The sequence below is a fragment of the Pseudochaenichthys georgianus genome, chromosome 17 (genome assembly GCF_902827115.2).
Source record: "Pseudochaenichthys georgianus chromosome 17, fPseGeo1.2, whole genome shotgun sequence".
Classification (NCBI taxonomy): Eukaryota; Metazoa; Chordata; class Actinopteri; order Perciformes; family Channichthyidae; genus Pseudochaenichthys; species Pseudochaenichthys georgianus.
Genome location: NC_047519.1, coordinates 30,553,037 through 30,580,987, shown reverse-complemented (window position 1 = coordinate 30,580,987; position 27,951 = coordinate 30,553,037). Strand labels below are relative to the sequence as shown.

The window sequence follows — 27,951 nt, the reverse complement described above, 5'->3', positions numbered from 1 at the left end:
ATTCTAAAGAAGTTGCAGTGAAAGTGGACTTCCCCAAACTTGGAGTTTGATCAGTCACTGGGGCAATGTGGCTGTGGTGTTTGGGATCCTCGCACATTAAACTGACAGGGTAGCCCTCTTTTTCGAGGTTAGGATTATTTATTTTGAGGCGTTTTTAAAGTATGACTTCCAGAAGTGGAGCGATGGACTGGCGGTGGATAGTTTTCTCACTGTTTTTGAACTTTCACTTCACTTATGGGTCTCCCCCCTCCTATGACTTGTTCCATGGAGCTGCATACACTGGACCGGTACACAGACACAGAAACAGGTAAATTACGGGGTTTTATTCTTTTGTGGACAGCATTTTAAACTTTTCAGTTTTTTTGTTGAAGTCCAAAAAACAAGTTAAACGCGGGCGTTTCTTAAACCCCACTGCCCCTGAAGGTAAACGTTGTTGTTGCGTAGTTGCCAATCCAAATGAGATGAAGTCCAAACTCCTTATTGATCGGAATGACCTCAGGCCAGTGGAGATTTAACCTCTTATGGTCCCTGTTAACATGCACTGGCTTGTATCTGCCTGTGGCTAAATTTGGCTTAAGTTTGCCAGTAATGCTAAAAGGTGATAACATCCAGATAAAGGCAGGAATGCCAGTGATTGCTCTTATCGTTGAGATTCAAGAGACCATTAGTTCATTTGCTATTTAGAGATTAACTAAAACATTATTTTAAAAGTCACTCAAATGACGCAACCTATAGTGAAAGCTCAGTAAAGCGTCAACAAAATGGCAATAATAATGATAAACTCCATTTATGTAGCACTTTTCAAAAACAATATGACAAAGGGCTTGACAGACATAGAAACAGCACAAGAGGTCAATTGAACACAATATTGAAAAGTAGAAGATTAAATCTATCAGTCTAGACAAAAACAACAACCTTTAATCAAAGCCATTTCATTCAAATGCCCCGAATTGTGATGTTTTTGTCATCCGACATCGCTTAAAATCCAATATCTAATTGTATAGTATTTGTATTCAAATTATTTAACGTGTTTCGATAGCTCTAGGTATACATCTTGAAGTTCTTGTTTATTTATGCCTCCCTCTTCAGGAACTGGTGTGCCTATGTGGTGCGTAAAAACGTGAGCTGCGCGGTGCAGGGGAGCGTGGAGAGTTTCCAGGAGCCCGTGATGGCCCCCTGCCCAGCATACCAACCAGACTGCCAGAAACAAGTGACGTGAGCATCCAGGGAGTGGTCGAGGGTGCATGAGATATGCTGTGATACAAAATGTTTCTCTTAGAGAGACCTAGAGGGTAACTATTATCTTAAACCAAAGAAAAACTGTACATTTAGATTCGACCAACTGTTGGCTGATCTAAATGCACAGCGTTTTACAGTAAATTAAATCCCACCAATATGACAAAGGGTTAAACAGGAAATGTAGCCTTAAACTGATGATGACAAGCCTCCATCTCTCTATAGCTGAAAGGAAATGCTATTGGTAATTTACCTGAAATAATCTTTCAAGTTAAAAACTCAGCCAGGATACACTTTATGACTACCTACACTTATCTTCTTCCGAATACTCACAACATTCAACAGTATTAAGATGGATTCTCAGTAAAATGAACATGTTACAAGAGTAACAGAAAAGTGTGCTATAATGTAATGTATTTAATTAGCTTCAATCATACGTATGTTGCCTTATGTTACCCTATCCTTAGAAAAAGATTATAGAAATACACCAATCAACAGTATACAGTGTCTAATGTGCTTGTGGTGTTGAGAATATGTAGCCTTGAGCCAATCATGCATTGAATGAAAAATCAGCATTCATCTGGGCACCTTTCTATTAGATTTATGGGTCAAGATTGACCAATCTTTTTTATATTAAACACTTTGAGACCAACAATTTATTTTTACAAGGTAGACCTGACAATTCTGCTTATTTTATATCCTAGTATTTGAAGGCTATTTAAGCGAGGGGAGCAGGGCACATAAAAGCTTTCTTTCCAAATTCAGTTTGTGCATTTGGAACCGACAACAGCACTACATGTTATGATCAGACTTTAACTACAGACTCAGTTAGCTTTACGAGACAGCTGACCTCCAAGGTTGTGAATGGCTTCGTCAAAATAAATGAAAAAAGTTAGACACTGAATTTTATTGGGAGAGTTTCATTTTGTCTTTTTGATTTACTACAACTTTAACTTGTTTCCCATGGAACATGTTTCCAGAGCAGCTCTGTCTCTGACATATGTTTTCATAAATCTGCACATTTCTGCCACAAGTTTCATGTAGTGGTCAAACATGTGTTATTATCACACTCCCAGAGGCTTCACAGCTGTTGAATTGTCATATGCAGGTGGTCCTCAATATAACATATCTCAATTTTCTGTTGATGACTTTTTCAACATCATAAAAAATAATAGTACAAATCAATTTGATATGGAAACATCATCAGAAGGAATGTCCCCCTAGTTGTATTCAGAGGCAGCTTTCACATGGAATGAATTAACGTTGTTGTGATCAGTGCATGAGATGTATTATCAGACAATCTGAAACGTAAAACTTATTTGAGTAACTTAGATAAACAGCAATCCGTGCCCCTAATGGTGTAATTGCTTGTTGTAATTTGGAGTGTCCACACCAGCAAGTATTAAGAGACAGTCAATAACATTTTTACTGGAACATGTTGCAATTATAATATATTTAGCTTTGCGATTTATTATCAGTTGTGAAACACCACATGCTATCTGTGGTCGAGCTTTGTGATCTATGCACAAACACATCCACAAGAGACTGTGATGAGGAAAGGATTCCTGGAAACAGGACAACAGCACTAAATGTGCCCAGGTCACAGGAGACCAAGTTTCCACGTTTCTGCGTAAAGACAAAAAGATGGCAGTGAGAAAAAAGGCACCTCTGGCTTTTTCCATTTCTAAGATATGACATTATATTCTGGCTTTCTCTCTTGTAAAGAAGAGATTAAGGAACACAGTTGAAAACAACCATAATGTTAAAGGTTTTCAGTTTCATTTCTTCCATTTGTCAAATTGCAAAAGTGTTATCATTGATGGAGTCTGTTAGGAAATGTGCTGGGATGATTGTTTCGGTCGACTTTCCAGATGTTCTCGATGTCACAACCCCTACTTCACGGAAGTGATTTCATCTATTGTTTCTTTGGAAACTGTTTGACTTGACTAGAAAGTTGAAATGTTCATGAACAGAGACAGACTCAAAGACCATCCAAAAATCCCAAGTGCTTTGATGATTGCAGGACGCTACAGTTCCCAATAAAAATACTTGTTATTGGAAGTGTTGTTTTGTTTTTTTAGAAACGGCAGAGTAGCTGTTGCACAACAAGCAAAATAGAGGAATAACACTCAAAAAGGCTCTGGATTTATCCTAGAAATAAAGCAGCGTTTCCCATTTTATATTTATATTTGTTTGAGATCTTGGAAAAATAGGTTCCCTCCTGTTTTACAGATACCACAATCGGTTTCGACCCACGTACAAGATTGCCTTCAAATCAGTCACAGAGTTGGAGTGGAGATGCTGTCCTGGTTACCACGGTCTGGACTGCAAAGACTTAAAACCAGCCCCGGACCGACAAACAGTTCAGGGAACACAGCCCTACTACCCACAGAATCCTGGATATACACCCAGACACATGCAGAGTAAGACATTTTCTGTTTTACTTTAAGCGTTTTTGTCCATTAATACCACGTATTTTCAAAGTGTCATTCTTCTCAAAGAGGAGAGATTAATTTGTTCAAATTTCATCTGATTGTAGGGCCAGAGCGGAGAGAGACAGCGCACCATGAAACGAGGCGTGATGGGGGGGATAAGGTGCATCTTCTGGAAGGTGAAGTTCAGCGCCTCTCTCGGATAGTCCAGGATCTCCAGTCCGCTTTGACAGGGTTAACCACCAACCTCCGCACAGACCTGCAAGACGACACAAAGAAGATACTGGTGACGCTTCTCAACAACATGCGTCCGCCAGACAGCTCTCCAGCTGCAGACACCGAGGACAGCCCGGCAGTGCTGGACGGTCACCAGGCTACTAGAGGAGGGATCGTTGGAGACAACGCTATAGACAAAATAGTGACCCGGTTGGATGATCTTAACAATGAACTGAAAATCAAAGATGACGCTTTGGAGGACCTAAGAGGAACCATGACAAGTCACGAGGGACAGATCCGCGTCCTGATGCAAGCCTCTCAATCTCAGGCTCCTGCCATAGCGGAGTTTGATGTTGTCCAGACCTACGTTGATGGAACATTTGAGAAGCTGAAGAAGGAGCTGGACCAGAAAGTGGAGGAACAGATGGCCAAGCTTCAAAGCGCATGCAATGACAAGGTCAAGACCTGTGAAGACAGCCGTGATGAAGGTTTGCTCAAGCTGACCAAGCTGTTGGATGTCAAGGAGACTGATCTGAGGAAGGAGATCCGGGCACTTCGTCTGGACATGGCAGCCGCAGATGGACCGATACGGACTCAAAGACAGATTAATCCATCCGAAGAGGAAGAGGATCATAGTGACCATAAAGACCTGTGGCGTGAGATTGACCGTATTGCAGAGGCTCATCGCATCTTGAACGTTCGCATTGACAACGAACTGGCGCACCTGTCCGCACCTCAGGAAGACAATGATTTCAGTCTAATCCTTGAAGAGATGGAGGCACGCATTAATATTACGGAGCAAAATGCAGAGACTCATTGTTTCTATATCGAAGAGAAACTTACACGTACAATTTCGGAAGAAGTGGCAGCAATCCGGCAGCTTCTGGAGGAGCGTCTGAATGGCATGGAGGACCAGTTTACGAACATGCTGGTGGAAATGAGCAACAGCTCCTTCCCTGGGATGTTTAGTGACTCCATGGATGCCATCCAGACAGAAGTCAACAATAACAAGTTCCTCCTCCAAGGTTTGGACGATAAGGTCAATGCTGTTGGAGAGTTGTGCTCTGCAGGATGTTCAGGCTCAGGAATAAATGTAGGTGCAGTGAGTTCATCGCCAACACCTAAAGGTCTAGAAAGCATGTTAAAGGACCTGACTCGGTACAGGAATGATTTGGACATCCTTCACACTGATGTCAATTCCAACGCGGTGAAGCTCAGGCAACTAGAAGATGTTGTTGGAAGACATTCGGTCACAAACGAACGTCATGTGAAGACGATGGAGGATTTCCAGAAGGGATTGAATATTCTTAAAGATAATGTGCTTGGTCTGGCTGGTGCTGTTACCGGTTTAAGCGACTCCTTAAGCAAATACAACCAGGATATGCACCAAATAAACTCCACATGCTGCCATGCAGAGCAGAGTGGCCCTGGGGGTCGAGGGCGGGACAACTGGGCCTCGGCCGTTGTAGTACCCAGCGTCCAAACAGACAACACCAGACATCAGGTGGAGGAGCTGAAGAACAGGCTTGATACGCTCAGTAGGCAGGTGTCCTCGGAGCTGAGTCAATGCAAACAGAACACACAGGGTGTTTCTGATGGTATCTCCGCTGTCAGTGGACGTGTGACCAGACTTGAAAAGGTGTGTGGAAGGCTAGATGGGGTAACCGACAACATCAGAGAGCTGAAAGAGGGACTGGAGAGAAATGTTGGTGGTCTGCGGGACTGTGAGAGCAGGATGAACGCCACCTGTGGAAATCACGGAGGTGAGATCATCGTACTGCAGAACTCCATGCAGAGGCTCCAGGCACAGCTGTCCTCGATGGCCAAACACGTGTTGAAAGACGTCACCGCCAAAGAGCCAGGTGAGCAGACAGTTTTGTTGTGGTTTTATGGAATCGTTGGCTGTGGTAATCGCTTGAGAAGGAAGTGACTACAATGATCTAAGGGGATAAATAGCTTCAACTGGGTTGTGTCACTTAAAGCTAACAAGGCGTTGGCTTTAAGTGACACAACCCAGTTGAAGCCAATGAAAGCCACATTCTATTTATCCATGCTGTTTATATTCAACGAGCAGATCCCAGAGTTTGGAATCAATTACAGTCAGCTGGCACACATTATTGGGGTATTATATGAATGTTTAATATGTACAGCATTGGTATTTAGCTATTATTCTATTTTGGACAGGGAGTTAGACAATAGCGTTCAAAATGTAGACTCAACCCCTACAGTTGGATGCTAAGGTGGAGCTTATGAAAATCTATATGAGTGCAGCAGTTGTGCACTGCAGACATGGTAGGTAAGGGAGTGAGCAGAGCCTAAAGAAACACATTGAAATGAGTGCACAGCATGTAGGCCTATGTTTGCCATTGGATGGCCAGCATACTTTCTTTCTTTATTAGCATTGGCATACACACAGTCGCAACAAACAAAACAGCAAACACAATTCACACAAAATTATAATTATATCACAATTATTTGTGCAGACAAAGCGAACTGGATTAAACGTTTAAAAAGAAGATGTATAAGACTTATTCCTAATAAACATAAATTATGTTCTGAAGGACCTTAAATTATATATTTATCGATCATGCACATCCACATGCATAATTCCAATAAATAAGATGGTAAGACAAATGGCTCCTTCTCTTCCAAGTGAGATATCACAAGGTTGACTTTTGTTTGCACCATGTTTCATAGTTTACACAATTAAATTATGTTTGGAGAATCTGCTTACTGGACTGATCCTGAACTATGTCGCAGGCGTCACTTAATCGAATACGCGTATTCACTGTGTTGTTTGCGGTTAGATGAGCAGACAGATACCACATTGTTCATTCAATATGAAGCTACAGCCTGCGCCCAGTTATTTTAGCTTAGTATGAAGTGTTAAAACAGAGGCAAGCAGCTAGCCTTGCTTTATCCATAACAACAATCTGACCGCCAGCATGTCCCCTGTTAATACGTTATGTCTATTCTGTACGCTTTGGTTTCATCTGTCCATAAAACGAAGTAGAAAAGCATAAAGTTTTACTGGTTTAATGTGCACAACTTTGGAAGAGTTTATTCTATAGACAGACAGGCTAGATATTTTCACCCGTTTCTAATCTTTTTCTAAGCTAAACCAACCTGCTCCTGGCTGTGGCTTAATATTAAATTTCCTCTGACTCCCAGTACGAAAGCAAACAATGATATTTATTACTTCTACCTATAATTGTGCAGTATGGTCGAAAAAGATATACCTCATAACAGTAATTAGATATGGATTATTACACAACTTCACCACGAAGAAGTCTATAGACTCCCACATTATAGCCAGTCTCTCAAATGAGTAAATCCACACACTCCTTTGCAGCTTCCTCTCTCACTTCCAGCAAGTTTATCAAGTGTGATTAACATCTGTGTAAACACAAACTTTTCCTGAAGATAATCCTCCATATAATGCGCTCTGCGAGCTTGGCTTACATGGAGGCTTGGAGAGGAGGATCAGATCCCATGAATGGCCACAGGGTATTTCCCGGAGAGGGAGGACACCGGTTCATTGGGCCTCCTTGAATATGTCATTCAATATGTCCCAGCACCAAGAGGCAGAGGCCCACATTGGAAACTTCCTGCGACTTAGACTCATGTTGTCCTAAGAATTCCCCTGTTTTTATATGAGGAATTAAATTCTTAAATGCCGGGGTCAACGGGGTGACGGCTGTGATGATTTACAGGAACTGTTTTGAGCCTCATTGCTGCTTTATATAAATGTCAGAACACCGGACTGATTCATCCACTCCCTTTTATGAACAATTTGAGCGGTGAAGGCTTCTCTCATGCACCGTGACATCGCTTTTTTACTCATACCACAAAACTGCAGACCTCAAACTCCCATTACACACACACAAACGCAGGCTCATACACAATACACCCGCCTCCCTGTCTTTCTCCTTACACATGTACACATACCAGTCTCCAGAGATTCCCGTAGGGTGACCTCAGCCTCATGAGTGGAGTCTGGTCCTCATTAAGGGCCCTGACTCACTGCTGGAGCTAGTCTTGATGGAGAAGTAGAGCTCCACACCCAGGACCAGATGCTCAAGTCTACCCCTCAGCTGTGATGTCATCAGTGGGGCCCCATCGCTGGAGCCTCCCTTTCTCTACCCATTGTCTAAAACAATGACCAACAGGGACCTGAGGAGAGAAAAGAGGGTGGAGAGGTTAGCCAATGTGGTGAAGAGAGACCAATAGTTGCCATTGCATTCATTTCTAAACTATTTGATGTGATTTCCCTACATGTAACTTTACACCGCACATCTGCCCACGATTAGACCAGATATTCATTTGAGTGAGCATGTTTAAATGTAGGATATTTTAGGTCGTATGCTAATTAGCTTTCTTGGTGAAAGTTAGACGAGTCAGTTGAGTATGTTAAGTATGAAGCTTCTGCAAGGAGCCGGCTAACTTAGCTTAGCATAAAGGCTAGAAAAGGGAAATGACTGCCTGGCTCAAAGGAATACTTCAGCCCCAAAATGACATGCATTGTTTCTAAAACCTTACTATTAAATACACTCCCACTTAGATTGTATACCTGCTTAGGCGTCATACTTGTCTGTGTGACGACTGTTGATGTGGAAGTGTGTACAAATAGTAAGGTTTTAGTGAAAATGCAAGTCATTTTGGTAAGTATGGTTTCAAAACTGATGTTTGATATATTTTTCATAGAAAAACCATAACCCTGTTTACTTCAATTGTCAATTCTGATTCTTTGTTTATTGAGGAGGCTTGCTAGCAAAACAACATTTGATTGAATAGTTTGTAGAAACACAGGATGAGTTATTTAAATACAAATTATAATTTATTTGTGTGAAGTATTCCTTTACATTTTCTGATGAACATGTGATATATTTTCGGTAACATTTCCCCAAGCAAACATTACATTACATTGCATTTAGCTGACGCTTTTATCCAAAGCGACTTACAATAAGTACATTCGACCAGGAAGACACAACCTTGAAGAAAACAGAATCATAAAGTACATCAGGTTTCATAGAGCCAATCGTTTCAAGTGCTACTCAACTGGCTTTAGATAAGCCAGTCCTTTTCCAGTCCAAACGTTGTTTTTGTATTACGTTGTGTTGATTACATTAGGAGAGAGCCAGGTTAGCCGTTTCCTCCTGTTTACAGTCTTTCACTGCACAGACATCTTCTCATCTCGGCAAAGATGAGAAGATGTCTGCACACTACAGTCCTCAAAATGTCAATCTCTTCCTTAAAAGGGCAAGATCATGATGTTCTCTCTCTTTGAGCTCATAGTCTCTATCCTAAATCCCTTGAGAGAGGGAGGTAAATGATGTGGCTGAGGTAGCATGACGATTTATTATTTCCTCAAGTTTGGAAGGAAAGTCTTAATGCAGATGAAAAGTTGCCAGCTCTTCGGGTGTGGTGGTGGAGCAGCGCCTACTGAAATGTTTCCTCTCCGTTTGAGCTCGTAGTCTTTCCTCGGTCACATGAAGACCTCGAGGAGGCCGGGAACACACGAGGTGTTGTAATAACATAGCTGAAAGAGGAACAGGAATAGCTTTGCCCTTACTCAATATGACTTGCTGATTGGAAGTGTGTGACTCTAGAGGCAAAAGTGCTGGCACTGCTTCGCCCAAAGCAGCTGCTGCAGTCTCTGCTTGTTGAGTTGTGGTTAAGCAGCAGGGACTAATTGCATTGTTAAAAACTTAAACAGAGATACATTACAGTGACTTTAATACTCTGCAGGTGGGGCTTTAAGGCATTCAAGTGGACAGAATTAATAGGGATTATTAGGAAACGTCAACATAAGTGAAATCATGATAATAAAATAGGAAATGCTTTGCTTTTCAAAGAGTTTGAGCATGCTGTTCCTCCTTCAGATGGGGACCTATTCACTTTCTTGTGCTCAATTTTCGTATTTGATTCTCAAGATGTTATTTTTTCTCTACTCCTCCTTGTTTTGGAGGTGATCCCAGTCGAGCCCGGTTTCTTCCTCTCTCCTGCTTATCTCTGAACTGCTCTCCTTCAACTCCCTCGTCGCTCTTCTGTCCAGTTTCTTTTCTTCCGATGTGTCCTTCCAAGAATGCCAGAGTACTCCTTTTCCTCTTTTCCCTCCATCTTGTCCTGTCTATCAACAGACGAGGTCTTCAGAAAAGGAAACAAAACCAATCGAGGACAACGTTAAGGCTTTGATTTCATGGATCAATGCTTTGCAATTGATCATTCTGGCTTTATATAGAAAAGACAGGCAGTAAGATTAACTGTCCACCGTGATCAGGGAGTACAAGAAAAACAAGATATCAAAGGCTTGTTGAAGCCAAAGGCTGTCTGCTGTAAAATAATGGAAAATTGAACTTGACACCACCCACAAACACACACTGTATATATTCAGTCCGCACCAGGATTTGCGAGGCGCTGCAGCAGCGTCCCTACAGAGATCTGTAGGGCCTCGGCGTGAGGTGTTTCCATCTCTGACCCTTGAGCCCATCTGGAAGTCTTCAGAGGAGAAAGGACCCAGATACACAATGGGAGTCCCCAAAGTCTGCCAGGCGGTGCACAATTTCCACCTCCCATCATTAATATCACTGCAGCAAAATGAGGTGGAGGATGAAATGGTGTCCATGTGCGTAGGAGAAATAAAAGTATGTTCAGAGTGTGAGTGATGCATTAATGGTACCACACCCTGCTGTGCCCCTTGACACCGTTTTCCATCGCATGATCAGCCTGTCTGCTGCAATATTCCTCCACGCTTTCAGACACTTTTGAACACTCACGCACCGTCACCCCAATGTGTGGAGGCAACAGTGACTACAGCATCCCTCCCCCAGCTGTGTTTCAATCTGCTTTTGACCAACAACATCTGGTTTTGGTGAGGCTTTTGGTTGCACCAGCACTGGTTTGCATGTGTTCCCCCCCCATCTGTGTGTTTTTGTGGTTGCCCCCTTAGTGAGACACAGGCTGAGAGCTCATGGGAAATATGCACTCAGGCAACCGACGTCCTGAAGGAGTCGCAGGGAGGAAATGAGGAAGAGATTTCTGATTATCTCAGTACAACATGATTGCTGGGATGAATTTGTTTTTGATTATACATGTGGTTTCTGAGTGGCTTGTCGTATCACTTTCAGTAAGAAGGAGTCATTTTGTTGATAATTGATGATGTTTTATTTGATAAGAACAGAGTGGCTTTCATAATCCGGAGTAATAGGCAGACACTAATGTAATACCATCGCTGCAGGTAATTCCATTCATCACTTCGCCCACAGTACAAGTTTGAATGTGGAGTTAACTTTTATTAATCGTAATGTTATTGGCTGTGGCAGAACTCACACACATTATTATATTACTATGTTTCAAAGAGTTAAAAAGTAATTAAATGAATGTTCATTCATGACCTTGGGAACAGTACTATGTCTAAGGTAGTTCGGATGTTTTGAAGTGGGGTTGTGTGAGGTATACTTATGTTATAGTCAGTGTATGTCCGAAAACCATAGTTCGGAAATAAAGACTGCCAACCGCTATCTACTTGAGTTAATACACTGACTATTGATATATCCCCTACTTCAAAGTATCTTGGGTTTTGTGTTCTTTATCAGTAGATGAGGATACAGAGAAAAGTCTCACAATGAAACACGGTTGAAATCACCATGAAAAAGTAGACCTCAATATTAATAAGTCAAAGTACCCTGCAGAGTTTTTTTGTAATAAAACAATGTTGTGTTTACATTATGTGCCATACATTAACATATGTATACATTATCCTTGAGGGCCAACATAGTTTTAAAAAAGTTTTCCCCATAAAAGCCACATTTAGAGGCAGCTACATTCGCTCATGCTTCAGCCTCCATGGACTATCGTAAAAACAGCTGATCATATCAGCTGACCAGCAACATCCAATCATATTCACACAGATGTCTCAGTTGACTTTATAGCAGACACCTCTTTGCCACTTATACCTTCATATCTACAGCCCCCTTTAACCTTAAAGATTTTTGATATCTTTTCTTAAGATTAACATTCGTAAGTTAACAGTTATCTCTAAATTCTGTTTACATTAGATCATTTACTTGTTGTATCCTTTGAATAATCTGTGTTGTTTGTATTCTTTGAGCACTTCCTCGAAGATCAGAGCCTTTTTCTGCCAAATCTGGCTGAATAACCGTTTGGGTTAAGTGGTCATTTCCTTAATGTAAGCACTTTGGCTGAGTGACATTACAGTAATCCTGTTGCATGTACTCCAACCCCCCCACAGGGTTTGCACAGCACTGCAGACACAGCTACATCAAACAAGCCTTTTTATGTAGAAACCTCATGACTGAATTCTAAATATGGCTGGACACAATCCGCCTGACACCTGGGTTTAAGACACAAAGCGGGTAGTGTAATTATTTTTGTTATTTGTCCCCAGGACAGTATCCCAGTGTCTCTCGCTCCCCTCGGAGGCCCAGATGATGTCTGCGCCCCCGGGGGGTCTGGCAGGCAGCCAATCGGTTTCCGTTCAGATGGTTCTCGTTGCTTAAAACTCACACAGCCCGCCTGCTTTGCTTTTATGAAGGGTAATAATGATACCAGCTGAAAAAAACCGCTCAGAGGTGCCGTGAAAGCCAGGTCGAATTTGGCCTGTCATCAGAATTCAAGTCGTTAAAGGAGAATTCACAAGAGAAGGGAGGGATGTGAGAGAGGAAGTTGGATTTGTAAACAACCAAAGTTAATTGAAGGCCAGTGCCTGTGCAGTTACAGCCCTTTCTATAACTCTCAATGCTTGTGACCAGATGGTGGCAACAGTATGGTTTATGGGCAGAAAATGAACCGTAATCATTGCCTCCACCAAGAAGGCGGTGTTGTTTTTAGCTGGTTTGTTGTTTCTTTGTCTGCCTGTCAGTAGGATTACGTCAAAACTACCTGCCTGATTTTCATGAAACTTGGTGAAAGATTGTGTTGTTGGCCAAGTAAGAACCCATTGAATTGTGGAACAGATCTAAATCACGAGGCAGTTACAAATATATAATTTTCTCCCAGTTCCCTTCTATTTTGACATACTTACGATCTTGCCACTCTGTCATTTTCTTTTTCTTTCTAAGGAATGACCTTAAGACCAGAGAGGCCGGCTCTTCAGCCAGATTCAACCAGGACCAGAATCCAACAAATCCACATCCCTCTCATCATCCCGCCGCAGCCGTCCAACCCCAGACAGCCGCTGCAGCCCAAAAGGCACACGATACATATCAGCTCGCCCATCCACCCGTCCAGCCCCCGGCAGCCCGGCGGACCGCCCGTCCCCCCCCTGGTCCCTGTCCGGCCGGTGGTGGAGACGGGCGAGGCCGGACCCCCGGGGTACAGCCGCAGGGTGACGGTCCGCAGAGAGTCTGAGGACTCGTCCAACGTGCCTGTCAACGGATTTGCTGGAGCACCAGGTGAGGACTGAGGGTGGGGATTATCGGCAGCTCAATATGAATGTGTTTTTATGAGTTGTATAAGTATGTGTAAACTCCAAACAAATATGCTTTAAGTCTAGTTTTAGTTCCACATGGATCATGGCAGAACACCTGATTTACTAATGCTTTAAATGAATTTACAGTGCATATAAAGATGAGGACATGCCTAATGGTATGTACGAGTGGAAATGGACAGAGAATAAAGGGGTCACAAAATAAATAAATTACCTGCTACAACAATAATAATAATAATGATAATAACAGGCTTGCCCTTTACGTCCTTTCACAATAGCAATGTCATGAAAAGAAGCCAGACTAATAACACTTACTTAAACATTCACTTAGTAAATATTAAATATAATGTATTGACTTGTAATGTTTGCACAAAGAGGGAGAACCCTGCCACACTAATATTCACACCGTATCATCTGTAATAAACCACAGCGATTTTTGTGAGTGAAATTGAGTGCACTTTGCAAGATTATAAATGTGTTATCTTATAATTTTAGGAAAGTCATTCCAGGTTATTCTCGTATATATATATATATATATATATATCGTGTTTTGATTATCTGATGGATCCTACATTAGGTCTCAAAACTCATGTTATCATCATATAAAGACTTAACCCTGCAGTATGCAGCCTTACATCTTCTGTTGGCAATGACATCCTTCCCAAGTTGGTCGATTTGTTCTCGCAGTATGTTTTAGAGCCATAATGATACATCTTCAGATTTATTTAGGGAAGCCTGGGAGAAAGGACTGGGAGCTGAAATCACAGACGAGATGTGTCTGGAGGCTTGTAGTGAGAATATTCACGATATTCAATCAATGCAAGACATCATTCGATACCATTCAAGGTCGTCATCAGTCTCAATAACTTTTTTTGCTAGGGCTTTTAACAGGGTATTTAATCAAGCACTCTTTAGGGCGTGGTTTCATGCGCTACAATGTCCAGAGTCTGTAATCTAACTCCTTTATCCAGATCTGATGTCTACTTGTTTGAATGAATCGATGCTAAAACTAGAATATAATACATTTATTTTTGGGGGGCGCCTTCCAAAACACCCAAGGACACCTTACAGGGTTACAGATTTACAATTTACATTTACAATTTTACCTTACAAATTAAAACAGTGGATTTAGTGAAGTATCAGCCGGGGTAAGACAAGACAAACAACAGGAAATTGACTACAAAAGGACACAAAAGGACACGGGGTACAGATTATAGAGAAAATGCTGTTTGAACAGGTGGGTTTTGAGGTGGGTTTTGAATGTTATGGAATCAGACTGTCGGATGTGTAGTGGCAGGGTGTTCCAGAGTCTGGGAGAATCTGTCATTACTTCCACGACAAGGAGGATATTTTATGGCAGTGTGATCATTCTGGCACCATGGAGTTGAGTCTCAGCCAGCATTACCACATGTGTGACATAATATATGTCTCTTCCTCTTGTCAACAGTGCTGTCACTTCACAGTCACATCAGATATGCTCATTGAAACTGCGTCAGCAATGACAACAATTGGAATCGGGCCATTTTTCACATATGGAACTTATAAAAGAGGTTTAATTATCCGTGTACTTTTTTGGTGTTTGTGTCATCCATGCATGCTAAAGTCTTTTGCTGGGGCCAACCGATACTCACAGAGCCAGATCTGGCTTGAATTAGCAGAACTGCAGATAATGATTAGGAGATAATATCAAACAATGTAACGCAGGCTCTGATTTATCCTCGGAATGTAAAAGAATAGAGAGAAGATTTGAAATACACAATTTAAAAATGTGTTGGTTAAGAATCTTAATCTGAGAACTGAACTTGGAAATTCATGCAAATCTTCACGAGTCATGAACGTTTTAACTTTTTCAGCATTGAAAGGCAGGTTTTCATACAATCTATTCTGTACAGGGCTGTAGACCCTTGTGATTGGTTTGTTTAATGTCTGTTTAGTGGTTGTTGGTTTTGTGTGGACCTCAAACAGCACATTCATTTCAAGCCTCGGAGGAAACTGTAGGGACCGTATCTGCTCATCTCATTTCCCTGGAAAACAGCTAAATCAACATCATTCAAAAAGCCACAAATAAATCCAAAATAATGCAGTCGAGCTTACAACCTGTTTTTATTTCTAATTTACACCTCTGCTACTCTATGCCACAGTGTTTTCTCATTAATGTTGGGATGGAAAACCAAACAACTCCCTCTGGCCAGCACTCCCTCGCTTCCACCTCAGATGATGATAAAACATGATGTGTTTGTCATTTATTTCTAATGCAGGCTATCCTCCTCTGCAGCCTGCATCTTTCACGCCTCAATCAGACAGCCGCCAAGGTAACGTACTGTAGCAGTTAATCATCAAGTTACAACCCTTTGCCTTTCTAATAGCGTCCGATTGTGGATGTCATGCGAGCATAACATGGTGAAAACAATCAGTCTAAATTAACAATCGGGACGGAAATGTTCGGATTTCCAAAGGGAGGTTCTGAGAATAAATAAAAAATCAAGAACTGAAATAATTGAACTATTCATATCTTAGACTGCACTGTAACTTTTAATGTTTATTTTATTAGCTTTTCTTTTTAATGACTGATTTTAAATGCCATTTTCTTAATTTTTTGTTTTTGTTTTAATGTTTCTTTTATTATCTTTTACTGTTTTTAAATGCCTTTATCTGAATGTCTTTCATTTTTGTAAAGCACCTTGAATTGCCTGGTGCTGAAAGGTGCTATATAAATAAACTTGCCTTGCCTTGCCTTGCTACACCGGTGCAAGACAAATTGGAAAAGGTTGTGAATAATATGTAGCCTGAGAGTGTGGGTGAGTGGGAACTGGATGCGTTTGCTTTAAGGAGATGTGGGCGGACTGAGGAAGGATTTTAGCTCGTCTTCCTCTGTAGCGATGCATGGCAAATAATAGATTTGGTAATGATGAAGAAAGTTACTGAAGTAGGAAACAGCTAAAGTCACTGAAACAAAGGTCTTTTTTTCTTTTCAGCCACTGACTCAGAAAGGCAAACAAAAACACTCAATGGAATACAGTGGTTCTATTTTTTGAAACATAATAATAGACACATTTTAATGAAAGATATATAAAGATAGACGTGGCAGCTCACACCTGTGACTGTAGGAGGTAATACATAATTAACACTTTTATTTGTACACCTTGTAGTTCCTGTAGCTGCAAAGATGCCCTGGAACCCGATGCAACACACTCCCGTTATATCACCAGGTAAAATACACTCCTCTCAATAAGTCACTGCATCGATAAAGAAAAAGTAAACAAATTATTAGGTCAAATAAAGGATTTGTGAATGAATTAAAAGCTAACTGTTGTGACACAATACCCACTGTAGCACTATCAGACAATACTTAACCGATCATCTGAACATTAATCACAAAGTATGATTATTTGTATTATCTTTAGTTTTGTATGATAGTGATTATTCTCTGTACACGTCCGGATAATACAATTTGAAGCCAACATTATTTTGTTGATTTTCCTACAGTACCTTAGTCTATACCCTGCAATAAACAGATAATATCACGTCTTTTTTTTAGTGACTGTATACAAAGTGAGTAATGTATCTTTGAAATGAGACAGAGATTGACTCGCATGCATTTTCTTGTATCAGTTTCGGCCCCCAGCAGTGGCTTCGAGGAGCCCTTCTCCTTCTCTGCCGGCCTCACACAGCAGCCGCTCATTGGAGAGTTCGGCTTCATCCGCTTCAACAGAGTCATCGTCAATGATGGAGGACACTACAATCCACACACAGGTACACAACAACAACACCTAGAAAAATGTGTCGCAGGGTCATTAGAACACTTTGCATGGATATTGTTGGGTACATGTCAGACCAACAAACAATCCAATTGCATATCACATAAATTCTGTTGCTTTGTCTTCAACATTTGTGTTGTCTTGAGATTTTCTTCAGTTACACAGCTCTTAATTTCAACAGGCTTTAGTTCAATTGTCTTTTGGATTGGTTAAGTGTAATTTCTGTAATTGAATGAAATGAGGTTCATCAGTCAGTTAATACAATCAAATGTTACAAAAAAGGATATCTTTCGAGTTTGATGTCAAAGAAATGTGCTCATACAAAAAGTACTTTGGAAGACTTCTACTTGATTTGACAAATCATAAGAAACCCTGCGATAAACCTTTGAGTACATATTTTTAAGGGATAAGGACTGGATTTGTTCCCTATCTTTAAAATGTGAAGGTCATTAGTTTGTGCCGAAAACTGTGTCCAAAGACTAACTGTGAAATTGCGGTTTATAATAAGCACATTAAAGTATTTGGTATCTTTAAATCATAAACAAGTTGAATCAAAGATAAGCTCACATGTACAGGTACTCAGTGAAGCCAATTTAAGCATTTCAAAAATAAACCTGATTTGGAATTCTTGTTAAAAGTGTGAATTTTCACATTATCTAAAAACTGGTAGATATTTGCCCCGAGGCGTATAAAATCATGTACAAACTCAATTAGTTATTTTCCTTACCATACTAAATATACTCTCTGGACACATGAACATGAAAGATAATGACACAAAGCAACATCTGTTTCAATGTTCATGTGCACCTGACTATTGTTTTAATACATCTTTGACAAACTGTTTAACCTCATTCACTTCATGCTGAAAAACAGGACGCACAGTAACAACACACATTAGTAAACATGTGACTCACGCATTGATCTCACCCACTCGCCCCACTCTGCAGGGATCTTCACCGCCCCTCTGGACGGCCGATACCTGATCTCAGGTCTGCTGACGGCGCAGCGGGGGGACCGGGTGGAGGCCGTTCTGTCCGTGTCTAACCGCAGGGTGCAGCGGCTGCAGAGCTCTGCAGGGTCCGGCCAACACGGGGCCCCCCCGACTGGAGACTGTGGCTGCGGGGGGTCCGTGTCCTTCAGCGTGATCCTGCCTCTGAGGAAAGGAGACCGTGTCGGCGTCGTGAGGACCGGGGGCCGGCTGGCCACCACCGGGGCCCGGGAGACCCTCTCCACCTTCAGTGCCATCTTCCTCTATGCACCGCAGCACAAGTCATAGCTGCAGCTCAGCTGGGCCGAAACAGCAAGGACCAGTTTGATCCCATAAGGACTGGAGGAAATAAATGACGAGAGGAAGCAGAGTTTTTTCACTGATTTGCTGTGATTTACCACGCAGAGCCGCCGTGTGAAGATCCTCACTTATAAGTTCAGTTAGGAAGTCATTACATTGCATTTCGTAAGCCATTTGCCAGATATACCTGAAAACAAGAAGCAGGATTTGTTTCTAATATATTTGAAGTTGCCTTTTTGTACCTATTGTGAATGTCTTGTGTAAATAAGTGTTTATAAATTAACATAACAAATAATAAAATGTTATTTTAACAAAACCTTCTCACAGTCTTAATATACATGCTTAACCTATCAGCTGAAAATCATGCTGTCGGGATGGGCAAACCATGACTACACATGTTTTTTATTAAAGGGGCCCTATTATGCTTTTTGGAATTTCCCCTTTCCTGTAGTGTGTTATATAGTATAGGCTTTTGTGCATGTAACTGGTCTGCAAAGGCTACAATCCCAAAGTCCCCCCACCCCTGACTGAAACGCCTCCATTGGACTCCTTTGTTTACTTCTGCGCCATACTGACATCATAATGTAACACTGGTGCTTCTATTGGCTAGCTCTCCAACATAATGTACGTGATTGGTCTTGAGATGTCACTTGCCTAACACAACAGAGCCAGCCAGCTAACCAATCAGAACAGACTGGGTTCTGGTTTCAGATAGAGGGTGAGAAGAGGTGCTGCAGCACAGGCAGTATGAGAAAAATAAAAAGCTTTTTGAACATTACAGCATGGAAACATGTCCCAGTAGAAGCAGAAAGTACACATATGAACCTGGAAATGAGCATCATAGGTCCTCTTTAATCTAAGAAACTTTGCTGGCTTCAGAAACAGCACTGAGAAAAATGAGAACCCCCATTTGGGTCATTATGTAAAGTGGGTTAGGATGAAAAATACATTTCCCCTCACCTCACTCCTGAGACTTAAAATATTCCAACACAGCAAACTGTAAGCAGCAGCAGTTCAGATCAGCCTCTGTTAACCTTTAAAGGAGAAAAACACTCATTTCTATTCACAGTGAAACAGAAATGTTTTTGGTTGTGTAATTCAATAAAGCAAATGTGGAATTACCTGAGGTATTAAAGCATTGATATAACAAATGAGCTACAAGGTCAAAGTGAAATCTCTAGCCTCTGGTTATTGTTGATCCTTTCATGGAGACAATAAAAGTGTGTCAAACATTAAAGTATTCAGTTAGAAACTTTATTTTAATACAAATATGACCACAAGCCACACTCTGTTAGCTTAATTAGGCCTGCACATTTTTTCGTCTAACAATGTATTTTGTTCTTTAAACATACTTTTAACCACATTTTATACAAATCAAACACAGCATACACTTAAGGTATTCCTGTTGGTCAGACACAATCAAAATAGCAAGCGTTACCTTCAAATAGAAAGAAACAAACAGAAAGATCATACACTTTATACGAAATAATACAATCTAAAAGAAAAAGGCATCGAAGACAGAAGAATGTGATGATCAGCATATATACCGGATACTTTTCCACAGCAGTCGAGTGAGAACAAACAATATTATATATACCACGTATCCCAGGATCATAGAGGATGAAGTGTGATTCTTCCACACAAGATGCTTTACTTTCATAGAAAGAATGGAATTCATTTTGTTAATCATAAGATATATATCTATTTGACTTCACCAAACTTCGAAGAGAACAAGTAAATAAATCAAAACACGCATCTTAATCATCACACAAACATGTGAGCGACAGCGTGAAAACACTTCAGCCAAATAATGACGGTAATAGTGGATGTAGCCATGATGCTAACTTGTGCTTTTGTTAAGTCTCAGTCAGACTCTCTTTTAATGTTGAATGCTCACTCGCACATATTATCATGGGACTGTTACACTTGTGCTGGAGGTATGATGCATGTCAGTGGAGCGGCACATCTGCACACGTCTCTCTGTTCCTACGACCGACACACACACACACACACACACACACACACACACACACACACACACACACACACACACACACACACACACACACACACACACACACACACACACACACACACACACACACACACACACACACACACACACACACACACACACACACACACACACACACACACACACACACACACACACACACACACACACACACACACACACACACACACACACACACACACTGCTAGTGAAGCGCTTTCAGAACGCTTCCTCAAGTGTTTCCCGTTTACCTCCCAACAAGACCCAAAGGCTCTTCCTCTGCTACCACAGGCACGGGATCAGTCAATAGTCCTACACACACAGACACACACACCCCCAATAGGGCTGGAACAGATATTTTCATTATCGACAAATCTGCCCACTATTTTCACGATTAATCACTTGGTAAAATGTTGGGAAAAATACAAATATTGCATCATTTTTTTTTTTTCCAAAGACCGATGTGAAGTCTGGTCCTGTCAGTCACAAACCAAAATATATTTAATTTAATATAAAATAAAACTGAGATAATCCAGAAATGTCCGTATTTTAGAGGCTGAAAACAACATTTGACTAACGATTAATCAATGAAAAATAGTATACGATAATCCGAAAAGTACGTGTTTTTTCCCTGTCAACCAATCGCTGCAGTTCTAACACACTCATACACACTTTGCACAGCTCCCTAATTGAACATGATTTTGTTTTTCATCCCCTCTTCTTGCTTTGAAGCCTTCAAATCCCCTTTCAACATTCCTCATATTGACATAATTCTGAAAAACTGATACTCTGTCTGTCGAGACCCTTCAGTGAAGTGCATGCGGGTCAGAGGTGCAGCTTAGACAAAGTGCGTTGGGTACATCTTAGTAAAGCCACTGAGGGAACAAAGGAGGATTGCATCATGTCAGTCACCCCAACAGCAGCACAACTCAGTGATTAGAAACACACACACACACACACACACACACACACACACATCTTCCCATCGTCATCCCAGAGGATCTCGCCCAAGGGTAAATCCTTCATGTTAAGCCCTCTCATCCAGATATGCTTATTTCAACTCAAGCGTTATCTTTTCTTTCACACACATATTTGAACACTACAGCTGCGGACTGAGATCTTCTGAGGAATGTTCCTTAGGATGTTTCAATGTAAACCAAGGAATACAGATCGTTGTGAAAATAGGATACAAGGCAAAAAAAGAAACCATACAAGGCCGAGCAGTCACTGCTAAGTGCATGTTAACCAATGACCAACCGTACAAAGTAGCATTTTGAAGTATTTCCACATTGCATTGGTAATAAATTACTTTTTCAGACAAGCAAAGGCATCACGATAGAAATCAATAACTTAAACATACCAATTATTATAAATAATGACTGCATTGTTAACAAAACACACTTGATTTCGCCAGAGCTTGTAGAACAGAATAATCATGTTAAAATAACAGCTACACAAAATATAATGAGTTCCTTCATCTAACTGTTCAACATACTTGTTGGCAAAATGTACCCCTGGTATGACCTTGAATATTAACGGTAACAAACATGACTCAGTAGCTATGAACGTGGTAAGTTCTGCAGGGAAAGTGGTGATCAGCAAACGAATGAACAGATCCAGAGTCAGCAACCAAACTGAACACCTACTCAGAGTTTGGGAGAAATGAAGTGTATGGCTCACATCACCCTTATTTTGTCTCCTACAACATAACATTCCTGTACAATTAAACTGCATTCCCAGCTGTGTTTTTAAAGAAACATATTTTTCTCAGTGACAAAGTTTTTACTTTTTGTAAATTTAAACAAACCAGACTTGGTTTTGTTCAAAAAAAGATCACGGTTTGGCTTGTTGTCGTGGTTATTGAAGTCAAGTAGGAAAAAGGTCAACATAGACTTTTAGTATCACATGGTTAACAAACAACCATGGGGGTCAATCCTATAATTGACCAACTCATGTATATGCAAACTTCTGAAGACTTTGATTAGAAACATATTTGTTCCAGGTCAAAAACAAATGTACATAATTGGCATTGCACTTTCATATGGAAACATGATTTTTGAGACAAGGCGTGGTTCATAGGTGGCGAAGCAGGGATCCCCTATTCAATACTTTATGTTTTAGAACAGAGAAAGGACTGGAGACCTGTGTCTATGCAAACATAGCAGCCACAGCTAAATATTACCAGCATATAACTAGTGGCCAGTGTTTATTGCCTACCCTGTGCGTCGTCTTTGCTTTGAACATATCACTTGGCTTAGTCAGGGCATTCAGGACATGTACAAAATCGTGATTCGAGAAAGATGTATTTTCCTTCTGCAGAGTGCAGACTCTAGTGCTGAAAGCCAACGCCTCGTGTGGGGCTTCAGTCGGTCCCTGATGGGAAGTGCAGACCATCCTGTTTATAGAAGTTACAGAGAACAAAGATTATGCTCAGATCTTTATCGCTGCACTTTGACGGGGAGGACAGATCTCTCGCTGGGTTCGGATGTCTTCAATTAGATGACCATCTTCCCTCAGGATTTGTCTCTCGTCTGCTAGGGACGAAAGTTCTCAGGGATTATTCATCAGGATTTACTGTTCTTGAGAAAACTTCCAGTTATCTCTAATGGGTGATTAGCTAGTTAATGGTCATAACCCTTTGTGTGTGTGTGTGTGTGTGTGTGTGTGTGTGTGTGTGTGTGTGTGTGTGTGTGTGTGTGTGTGTGTGTGTGTGTGTGTGTGTGTGTGTGTGTGTGTGTGTGTGTGTGTGTGTGTGTGTGTGTGTGTGTGTGATGCAGGAGAGTTTGTGTTTCGGTCCACGTGTCTCCTGGAGATGCATTGAAGTGCACAGTCTATTTGCATGTATATGGGCACCTGGATCTCCATAGTGCCGGATTAGACCAGTTCCTCGGGGTCGATGTCGGCTATGGGCTGCCTCCAGTAGCAGAAAGAGCTGTACTCCGGCAGCACAAAGGCTTCGTTCTGCTCTTTACTCAGCAGAGGGAACACGTGCTCCACCAGCTCACTCAGCCTGCTGTAACTGTGGGGGAGACAAGAAGAGTGAAGATAGAGACGGAACAAAAATGATTCAAAGCCTCCGTTTTGTCGGACTTCCCGTTATCAACATATATGAAATACAGACCTACACACATCCTTACATCTATATGTAAATCTTAAAAGCTATTTTAAAACATGTATATGTGTTGATAAATAGATGAATCTGGAACACATTTTGAGCTTGTTAGAAATCAAGCAACGTATGATATTACTGAAACCCCTCCATAAAGCTCAGAAGAAAGTGAGAGAATACCTTTCTGTGTGATGCAGAGGTTGCGCTAGACTTTTTCGCTGCCCGTCATTTTGACGGACAGGATCGTAAAACTTCCGTCAAAATCCAGAATTACCCGATGGCCTTTACACAACTCTGATGAGGGGGGGGCATGCTCGTGAACTGTCAACGGGGGGGGGGCGACAGTTCACATGCTCCGTGTTATGCATGGCTGCTGCACCTCGCGGGAGCGTGCACAGCGTAAAGCCAAAACTCAGACATTTCAATGATTTGTACGGCGGCACAGTTAGGTTTGGAAACGGTATGGTTTCCTTTTTGGAGGGCATGCATAACACGGCATAACACCGGAGCCTCGCTGCGGGGAAACTTTGGCGCTGTTCCGAGTTTGTTCTAATCTGTCAAAATGACAGACTGCTTTCGTCATTGTTAAAAAAAATCCGTCATAGACGGAAAATATTCGGTTAACGCGACCTCTGGTTTGACGTGAACATCGCAGTGAGGAACCCTCACAGTTAGAATAAAACCATTGAATAATGCAACTTTAATGTCGGATTTCTATCTGCTAAAACTTTTCATTGGGTGGATTTTTTCTTCAGATATATATATATATATACACACTACAATTAATGCAAGCACTTTTACAATTGTAGTACTTATTCTAATGGTACCAATGTCTTATTTGTACTATAACCACCTAATGAGACAGGCAGTAAATGTCAGGTCATGCACTCACGAGGACTTGTTGCCCTTGGTCTGCTCCTGGATCAGCTCTCCCTTGGGGTTGACAGTGAAGATCCTACACACTGGGACTCCCACCTCCTTATAGGCAAACACATCCTGAAGGAAAGAAAGGAGTGAAAGCTTACATCTCTAATCCAAAATGTAAATAAAACGCAAACAATCTGCTGAATTGTTCTCTGGGATAAAAGGATGTGAAAGCAGCTCATTTTAACATGCTTACAAATGAGCAACCAGGCCTTCAAAGCCGTCTGACATGATGCTATTTTCAGAAAGTAGCTCATACAACACAAACTGCGGACAAACTGACAGGTGTGTTGAATAACATGAAGCACAGACTTGTGTTCCACCTAACACACGTAATGGCAATATCTATGCTGAAGTGAAAGACTGTGTGTTTGTGTTCTTTGGCGAGCGTGAGAGACAGAGGGTCTGATGGCCGCCGCAGTGCTTCATCTGGGTGTTGGTGTTTGTGCAGCTGAAGATGGTGCGCTGTGCCCGGCGGCGGGAGCTCTCTCTCACAGACGGTGCCTCATGGGTCCAAACTCCGCCAGTGACCTCAGCCCAGGTTCAGCCCAGGACTGGTTTCATATGTTTGTGTCTCTAATTGATAGCCAACGTGTCATGTTGATATTGCAAATACATCATGTCTGCCTAGACTTCTGGAAAAAAACAGGGCTCTTTGACATGTAAGCGCGTTAATGTCTGGGAGTCTGACATCTTCAAACACTCATTAACTCACATTAGCTCGATTCCCAAAGGCGGCGTGGAATGGCTGCTTGTTATGCTGGAACAGGTTCTTGATATCTGTAAGGCATTCAATCTTGAAGATCTCTGGTTTCTTCTCAATCACCTCCCTGCAGGAAACAGACAGTTCGATTAGAGCGACTCATACGCACGTCCTTACTGTGGGTCAAGTCTGAACGAGAGTTAACTTCGGCAAATCCACGTTCGGTTTCTCCCAATCCTTTTTGCTTTAGATAATGGATTGTCTATGTCTGTGTTTCAAATGTATTGGTAGTACTATCAGTCAATACGCATGACACTTGTAACACATTTCCCATCCTGGGGGAGGGACCCCTCCCCTTTGGTTTCTGCGGTTTCTCCCATCTTTTCCACATTAACTGTGGGGTTTTTCTTTGTATACTGCAAGGGTATTTAAAGATTATAATTAGCTTTAAGGAGGTATACATGTGAAATACACAAATCAAATCAGTTAATTCATTTGATTTGTTCACTTTAATTACTCCCATCTGTTTATCTTTTATGTAGTCAGTTCTCCACAACTAGCCTAGATTTCAATTAAAGAGTCAGTCCAGACGCCCAGTAACAGATGCTCTGCTTCACTTGGCATTCACTCCTCGTCTCTGAATTTGAACAAATATATCTGAGACAACTTCTCTTGATGGAATACAGCACTATGCAAATGAGGTATGGAGGTCCAAATGCTAGGATGGTAGGGAGGTCTGTTATATGCAAATTAAATTGAGGAGGGTATGTCAATAATGCAAATAAGTGCAACTAGATACAACTCCACATGCTGTAGGCTGCCGTTGTGACACAGTAACCATGATGTACACGGTAAAGGTCAACGAGGAATCCCACTGAAACGATGTAAGATACAGATATAAGATGTACGTTTGTTTACTTTGCTGACCTTTGACACCGCATGAGTACAGCACACCCGCTTTGGTCATGTTCCATTCATGATGATGTCAAGGGGCCCATAACAAGGCCTGTATCATACTGTGTGTGTGTGTGTGTGTGTGTGTGTGTGTGTGTGTGTGTGTGTGTGTGTGTGTGTGTGTGTGTGTGTGGTGGGTGTGTGTGTGTGTGTGTGTGTGTGTGTGTGTGTGTGTGTGTGTGTGTGTGTGTGTGTATTCGGTATTCAAGCCAGAGGATAACAGATGGGCACTTTTATTCAGTGAATGACAGTCATGCACGTGCAAAGCTACATCTGTCACCTTATGCGTAGTGTTATGGTATTTTAATTAAATTGACATCAACACATTTTATCACATAAAATGTTGTTAAATTCTGAGATATATTTTTGGCATAATCTCCGAGGTAATTTGTGCTATTAATACAAACATCATTTCTTTGAGGTACAGTACCACTATCAGTTGTTATTCCCAGCTAGATGCTAGTCTTAATAAATGTCAATTGTCCATCAAGGGCATTGCATGGCGGCTGTCTCCGTCTGTGAGGACGAAACTCTCAACAGTGTAAAGCCGACGGTGGAAACCAGAAATAAAGATTTAAAAAGGAAGTGAAGGCATAACAAGAAGATTTTGAACATGAATATCTTACTAGGGGCTGATTGCAAGGTTACCGACACCTTCTGAGCTTCACATTCAGTTTGAGTTTTCTGAGGCCTTAACACCTCTGGCTTATTATAATGAATAAGGATTTAGAGAAGATTTGGAGTCTGAGAAAGTTAATATGAACTTGAGTTTGCTGACAAAAAGGATTTCACTCTGAAAGTGAGGATTTGTAATAAGGGGGATTTAATGTATGAGATGACTTCAGGATAAGACAGATCTTTCTTAATGAAACTGAAACTGGTAGTCATTAATACTGAATGCTCTCGTACCTGTGGAAGGCGGAGAAGAGGCTGCTGGGAGACAGCATGAGGGGTCCCCGGGGGAGAATGGTGCCTCCGTCATTGACCCACTGCAGGTAACCTCGTGTCATGTCCGCCATGCCGATAGCTCGCGCTGAGCAGTACAGGAACTTGTAGCCGTTCCTGTCAATTAGGAGACGGTGCTCATTAACACTTGTTCACATACAGCTCAATATCACAACCATCATTAGCCATTGCTAAGAATAGCACTTGCACATGCTTTCATAATGTGCTGCTGGTGTCATACTGTACCATCGATCCGTTAGCTATTCCAGCTGATTGCCATTAGACAACTACTTTCCGTAAAATCTCCAGGACAGTCCAGATCGGGAATTTAGCACAATTTAATTAAAAAATCGAACATTTTAATAGTGGACTTTCTCTATGAATATATATGAATTTGAAGAAAGAAAGTAGCCGAAAGCAAAGGATGCCATTTATAACACCTGTAAGTTAATGCAATGTGCTTTTTCAATGTGGGATGTAGCTTGATAAGGGTAATTGGGTTTTAAATATTTTATTTAATTATTGTGTAAACGTTTCTTTTAAACATTAGTTATTCTCTTTAAACCATAAGGCAAACAGCCCAACATTGGCTTGAACTTCCATTGTACCTTTTCCTTCAATAATTTAACCAAGCTGACGTCACACACACCGCCCTGCAGTAATACCGAATCAATCAAAGTGTTACTTCTATACTATTACTAGGTCACTACAACCTATTTGGTGTGCTTCCAGTTTCTTTTGTCTGCGTGACTCAAGCATTGAGGACAGGTTAAGGACATGTTTTCTTTTAACTCACAAAAGAAACTACAACGAGAAAAGTCAAACACTGACATAGAGTTCCATCTTTTTAGTATCTAAAATATGGAATAAAGTTGAACTTCCTGAGTCATCACCCTTAAAACCCCCCACGCAAACACAGGGTGG

At 41.3% G+C, this 27,951-nt stretch overlaps 2 protein-coding genes across 2 annotated transcripts in view; one reads left to right on the top strand and one right to left on the bottom strand.

Annotated features, from left to right (window-relative positions):
* Positions 1 to 18: 18 nt before the first annotated feature.
* On the top strand, positions 19 to 18,694 carry emilin2a (elastin microfibril interfacer 2a). Its single transcript, XM_034104232.2, has 9 exons — positions 19 to 307; positions 1,090 to 1,215; positions 3,469 to 3,659; positions 3,776 to 5,746; positions 12,965 to 13,297; positions 15,591 to 15,644; positions 16,482 to 16,541; positions 16,945 to 17,085; positions 18,038 to 18,694. Exons 1-9 carry the CDS (start codon positions 162 to 164, stop codon positions 18,364 to 18,366), a joined length of 3,351 nt encoding a protein of 1,116 aa, XP_033960123.1. The 5' UTR covers positions 19 to 161; the 3' UTR covers positions 18,367 to 18,694.
* Positions 18,695 to 20,536: 1,842 nt separating this feature from the next.
* Positions 20,537 to 27,951, bottom strand: part of lpin2 (lipin 2) — a 39,279-nt gene continuing 31,864 nt past the window's right edge. Inside the window, exons 17-20 of the mRNA XM_034104038.2 lie at positions 26,992 to 27,144; positions 25,141 to 25,255; positions 24,394 to 24,497; positions 20,537 to 23,411 (exon numbers count right to left, since the gene is read on the bottom strand). Coding sequence (XP_033959929.1) covers positions 23,267 to 23,411; positions 24,394 to 24,497; positions 25,141 to 25,255; positions 26,992 to 27,144 — 517 coding nt within the window. The 3' untranslated portion in view covers positions 20,537 to 23,266. The remainder of the gene's footprint in view (positions 23,412 to 24,393; positions 24,498 to 25,140; positions 25,256 to 26,991; positions 27,145 to 27,951) is intronic.